The 5619-nt window shown below is 48.9% G+C and overlaps 1 protein-coding gene across 1 annotated transcript; it reads right to left on the bottom strand.

Annotated features, from left to right (window-relative positions):
* Nucleotides 1–1433: 1433 nt before the first annotated feature.
* HILPDA (hypoxia inducible lipid droplet associated) lies at nucleotides 1434–3403 on the bottom strand. Its single transcript, XM_014785091.2, has 2 exons — nucleotides 3249–3403; nucleotides 1434–2349 (listed from the first exon to the last, which is right to left on the bottom strand). The coding sequence occupies exon 2, from the start codon at nucleotides 2279–2281 to the stop codon at nucleotides 2066–2068; it is 216 nt and encodes a 71-aa protein (XP_014640577.2). The 5' UTR covers nucleotides 2282–2349; nucleotides 3249–3403; the 3' UTR covers nucleotides 1434–2065.
* Nucleotides 3404–5619: the final 2216 nt, after the last annotated feature.

The following is a 5619-nucleotide window of genomic DNA, read 5'->3' as shown; positions in this document are numbered from 1 at the left end:
AATCAATGGGCTTGCAGGGCTCACAAAAGCAACTGCTTCTCATTTCTAATTGGTAATAGACAAAATTGAGAAATGTTTGGAATGACAAATGTCAATTCAAACTTAGCTTTGTAGGTAGGGTGACCGACCATCCTAGTTTGCCTAGGACTGTCCCAGTTTCAGCACCAAAAAAGTCCTGCATCCCAGGAAATCCCTCTGCCAAGCAAACAGGGACAGCTAGTCACCCTACTCATAGGAAAAATCAAAACAATGGTATGGTCATCACATCTGTTGTTGAAACCCGAGTAGCTTAAATTGTCTTAGAGCAAAAACCTCATTAAGGTTGTGGCACCCAGTACATCACTTCAATTAAACTAAACTGCTTGAGGAAGAGACTTAAGGTGCAGCTCTCCAATTACAAGTTCAAAATACCCCAAATTAGTCAGAGAGGCATGAGAATGATAAAATATATCAAATTTAAAAAACATGTCAAGAAAAGGATAGCTACTGGTGCACAAAACTGCCTGAAATCAGAGATAAAATGCCAGCTGTATTTTGAGAGTTCTATGCTACCAAAAGATGAGTCACATATGCCCAGTCAACCACAAAGGACCAGAGAGCCCAAAAGCTGGGAACCTGGAAATACTTGGTAAACAGCACTAATGACTACCACAGTGGAATAAATAAAAGTGATGCCCAAATCACTGGCCAAAGTGAGTGGTGGATAAACCAAGGGAAAAAAAAAAAAACTCTCCATTTTTGTGGAAAGGCCAAGCTGCTTAGGTCTGGCAAAAAGCAGAAACAATCATCTGTGAGGTATGGACATTTTACCAGCTGACCTGGAGAACAATCAGAATTGAGTAGTCATCCTACCCTGGTGGTTAAGAGGCCAGAAGAAACAAGCCAAGGCCTACTGGACTGATAGTCCTCTTTCCCTGAGACTGAGGTGAGGGGGCCGGAAGAAATCATCTTTTTCTTTAGAGATGGACAGAGTCAAGAGAGGACTGTAATAGTCTTGGCCTAGGTTCAGACAAATAGTTCACACAGGGCAGACCCAACTGCTCCTGCCTCCAAATTCTGAGGTTTATTTACCTTATATATATATATTTTTTTTGGTGAGACCCTCCTCTTTTTTCGCTGATGAAGACTGGCCCTGGGCTAACATCCGTGCCCATCTTCCTCCACTTTATATGGGATGCCACCACAGCATGGCTTGCCAACCAGTGCGTCGGTGTGCGCCCGGGATCCGAACCGGCTAACTCTGGGCTGCCACAGCGGAGCGCACGCACTTAACCGCTTGCACCACCAGGCCGGCCCCTATTTACCTTATATTTTAAACAAAGTGTTTTAAGCACTTTCCTGCTCCAAAGTTTTAAGATGTTAAACCTCAGATCTACGAATTAAGATCCTTCCCTACCACTAATTTCAAGGGCAGAAGTCAACATGACACACAGTGGAAATATATATGCAATTTTATTTCATTAGAAAAATTCACTTAAGCCACATGGTGGCCATAATGCCCTGAGCAGGCTCTGTCATCTCACTGCCTCCTTCAGACCAATATACACACATCCACACTACGTTGAAGGAAGGACTTAAAAATGTAAAACAATGAGAACTGGACATTGAATGTCTTCCCCCTCCCTACAGCCAACCCACACATCTCTTCAACTGTTATCCACGCACAGAGGAGCTCTCACGGAAGAGAAGCTGACCACCAAATAAACTGACCATAAGACACTCAAGTCCAAAGGAACTCTTGCCAGATGTTTAGGAAGTAGAGTTGAAAACAACACCATCTTCCAACAGCTGCAGTTGAGCAGAAGCCCCCCTTTTAAGAGATGTCAGAGCCAGGCTGCCAAGGACAGCAAAGCATACAGCAGACTAGGGGCAGAGGAGTGCGATCACTCCATCCCACAGCCATAGGCAACCCACTCCCACTTGTGTATTAAACAGGCTCTTTTTCCAGGTGAGGAGGCCCTTCAAGGGCCTAGTAACAGTTAGTTCTCTGATAACACTGATGCTGAGCTTGCCTGCCCAGGAACTGGGACACCTGGCTGGACGTGTTTAAGTCAGTGTTCCAAGATTATAGCCGTCGGAGAGAGGTCTTATCACACCTCTCCGGATGGATGGTCTGGAAGGCCCTTGGTGGCTGTGTGCTGGCTAGCCGACTTCTGGTGGTCCAGGAGTTCACGGGCGATGGGCTCTCCAGTAAGCCCTCCAGTGACTCCATCAGTCTAACGAAGACAGAGAGCAGGGTCAGCACCACACCTAAGAGATAAAGGTTCAATACACGCTTCATGGCTGAAAGGGTCCCACTCCTTTGTAGAGTGGTAGAGCTGTCTTCTGCTTCTGGAAGGCTTCTGGATCCTGAGGAAAGAAAGGCGAGGTTAATCTATAGCCTTTTGGGACATGCATGCATCTCGCACTGACCCTTCTGTCTTCCCATGGAGCTAAGAGAGGGCCGGCCAGTCAGGGAGACAGGCACCAGTGGGTGTTCTTCCATAGCAGAAGCTCCAAGTATATTTACAGTCTAAACTCCATGGTTGTAGAGCCAGTCTTGCTTCTTGGACTAATTCAAGACCATTCTTAAAACTTTTACTTCTCCTGCCAGGGGCAATGCACAATCCCTGTGCCACAGTCCAGGGAACAGAAACCTTCCCGAAGTAAAGACTGAGCCCTTTTGTAGAGGGGAGTGAGATATAAGAACATGCCCTTGAGAAAGCAACTTGCCTAGAAGTTTCCCTCCCATCTCAGTCAGGTTCGAGTTAATTATAAACTTTTTGAAAGTTAAAATAATTATAAGAGAGTCAAATCTATCAAGTTTACTCATTTAACAAATACACCCTGAATAGCCACAATGTGTTAGGCACTCTGTAAGGTACTAGGGCCACAGGGGGCCCTGCAGACATGAACCCTGCCCTCGTGGGGCTTACAGTCTAGGGGTGACAGGCAAGAAAACGGGCAGTTACCACACACAGAACACCTCAAGCGCTGTGATAGAAAGGAGATGCTAAGGATGCTTTGGGAGAGCATAGCATGGAGGTCTAACCCAGCACTGCTAAGCACGGGGTGAGCCACGTGGACTCTACTCAGGGCCACCTCTGGAGAAAGCAGGGCTGGGTCTGCCGAGTGGGAACGCGGGTGGGGGCGGAGCCAGGAGGGAAGCTCCAGGCGGCGCAGCCCCAGCCCGGGAACGAGGCTACCGACCCACCAGGCAGCCCAGGAGATGGGGCCGGGGAGTCGGGGAAGCCCATAGGGCCGCTCACCTCCAGCAGGAACGGCCGGGAGTGGACCGCTCGCTGTAACAGCGCGTCGTGCAGGGGTCGGGAGGAAACTCAGCTCACAAGCAGGGCGAGGTCACAACCCTCTCCGCTCAGAAGACAAAACCGCAGGCAGCACCACTACGCAGAGGAGCACCGCCCGCTTATAGTCACCAGCCCGCCCCGGAGCCCGCGCACGCGCACTGGAGCACGCAGTACTCGCCCCGACGCACGTCCGCGGCCCCGCCCCCAGGCCACGGCAGTCGGGGGTCCTTGGTAGCGCGCGGTGTGTGACGTCAGAGCTGTTTCAAAAAACTCGCCGGGTGTGGCTCTGAGTCATTGAGTTCGGCAGTGGGACTAGCGTGTGTGTTAGCTTCGGCTGCCTTTTCCTGTTGTAGGAGACTTCTGAAGGAATCAGAAAGCTCATTTCCCCCCAACCAAGTTGATGGAATACACAGCTGAGGTGCCCCAATCCAAGGGCCCTCATACTGGGCGGGATGAAGTCCGGGCAGTGGAGGGTGGGTTCTTCACCAGAGATTTCATCAAAGCACAGATTGTCCGAGGGCGTCAGACCCCCCACCCCACCCCACCCCCGCCAGTTTTCTCCATTCCAGGGACTGAAGAGCTGACTTTGTTTCACTTACTAGAAGTACTAAGATTCCAGACGTCACCCCCACCCTCCATTCCAAGTCCTGAGGTTTAATTTGCCATCGATATGTCTGGAATGGTGAGGCCCTTTTACATCACGTTAAGTTCTGCTTAAAGTGTGTCATGTTATGTAAGAAAATGTGAAATACTCATGTGGCCCTGGTATCTGCGCCTGACTACTTATGGACAACTCACTTTATACTTATCGGGCCTCAGTTTTCTTATCTAAAATGTGGCCACTAGATGATTTTTAAGGATACTTTCAGATTGAACCAAAGAGCGAAGAGATCACAGTCCAGCCTTATGCCTAGATTTAGGGGCCGGGAAGCCTTACTAAGCATCCTCTCCTTTTCCCCCAAACCAAAGAAATGTAGACGTTCTGTCCTGAGAGCACCCGGCGGATCTCAGCAATTAGAGTCCTGGGGAGACACTGGAGTGGAGAGGCCCCTGGGAAGGAACATCCACGCCGTGGAAGGGAAGGCTGTCGGTGGTTTCATTGCCTTCCTCCTGAGGAAGTGGAGGGGAGTGGGCCAAGGCTCCGGGGCAAGTGACTCTAGGCGGGTCCGCGTGACCGGGTCAAGTGCCCCTGGGCTGGATGGGCGAGAACCCGAGAGCCCCCAAGGCTCTGCGGGCTACACCAAAAAGGGACTGAACGAGCGAGAAGGGAGGAGCCAAATCCTAACTGCGACCTTTCCCCTACTTTCTGGGCTCTCTGTCTTCAGTAGTGGAGGCGGAAGCGGGGAAGCCGGGAAAGGAGAAAGTTGGGGGTGGAGACGTGCTGACAAGCAGGCAGGCACTTGGAAACGAACTTTTCTCCTCAGCCCGCGGGAATTTTTGGTCCTTCATTATAGTACTAGAGTTTCATTTGTTTTTGTGCTCTACTCAGTGACTCTTCTCGCGCCCTGTTATTAGGGAGGCTCAAGCTCTGAGTCATGCTGCCTGGTGTCCCAAACGCCACCGCTTGCTAGTTGGGGGCCTCGGGCAAATCCTTTAACTTTTCTGTACTTTGATTTCCTCAGCTGTTATATGGAATAGTAATAGTGCTTACCTGGAAATTAAATGAGTTAATCTGTGTAAAGCCTGGACAACGGTGCCTGGCATATAGAAAACATAAGTGTTACATTATCTGGATCATGGACTACAAAAATTCCCAGTGAGGGACTTTGTCCCTAGTAGCCTATGTTTGGTGAGTGAACGCAGGAATTCCACAATAACCCTTTGGGCTCTGCTTATTGTGAGTTCTAAATTTTTATTTGCACACAGCTGGAAGGAAGAGATGGGCACCTCTCCAACAATCCTCCCCCCCCCATTCACTGTCATTGTCTAAAGGTCATGCTAGATGAAGATAACAGGATTTGGATGAATATAGCCCTGTGCTTTCTCATCTATCAACTACAAACCGTATTGGCCATCATCTCTGGGTAAGTACTGGCCTACCCATATGAGGGTTCTTGTCCTGTCTCCACCACCATGGCCAAGTTAATTAACCCTTAGAGCCTTAGTTTCTTAATCTGTAAAGTGGGGAAAATGATATGTAAAACACAGAGTTGTTGTGAGGATAGAAATAATGCATGTAAAGTTTGTATCACATAGTAGATGCTCAATAAATAGTAGCTATTGTTTTATTAAAAAGTTTAAAGGCAGGTTCTTGTCCTAAATAAGCTTATCACCTGGTTGGGTAACAGGACCTAAAAAAGATAGCTAGCAACCCAAGGCACTATAGGGGTAG

Source organism: Ceratotherium simum, chromosome 1 (assembly GCF_057802395.1).
Source record: "Ceratotherium simum simum isolate JZ-2026a chromosome 1, ASM5780239v1, whole genome shotgun sequence".
NCBI classification, from domain to species: domain Eukaryota; kingdom Metazoa; phylum Chordata; class Mammalia; order Perissodactyla; family Rhinocerotidae; genus Ceratotherium; species Ceratotherium simum.
Note: the sequence above shows the minus strand (reverse complement) of the source record. Positions and strands in the feature narration are given on the sequence as shown.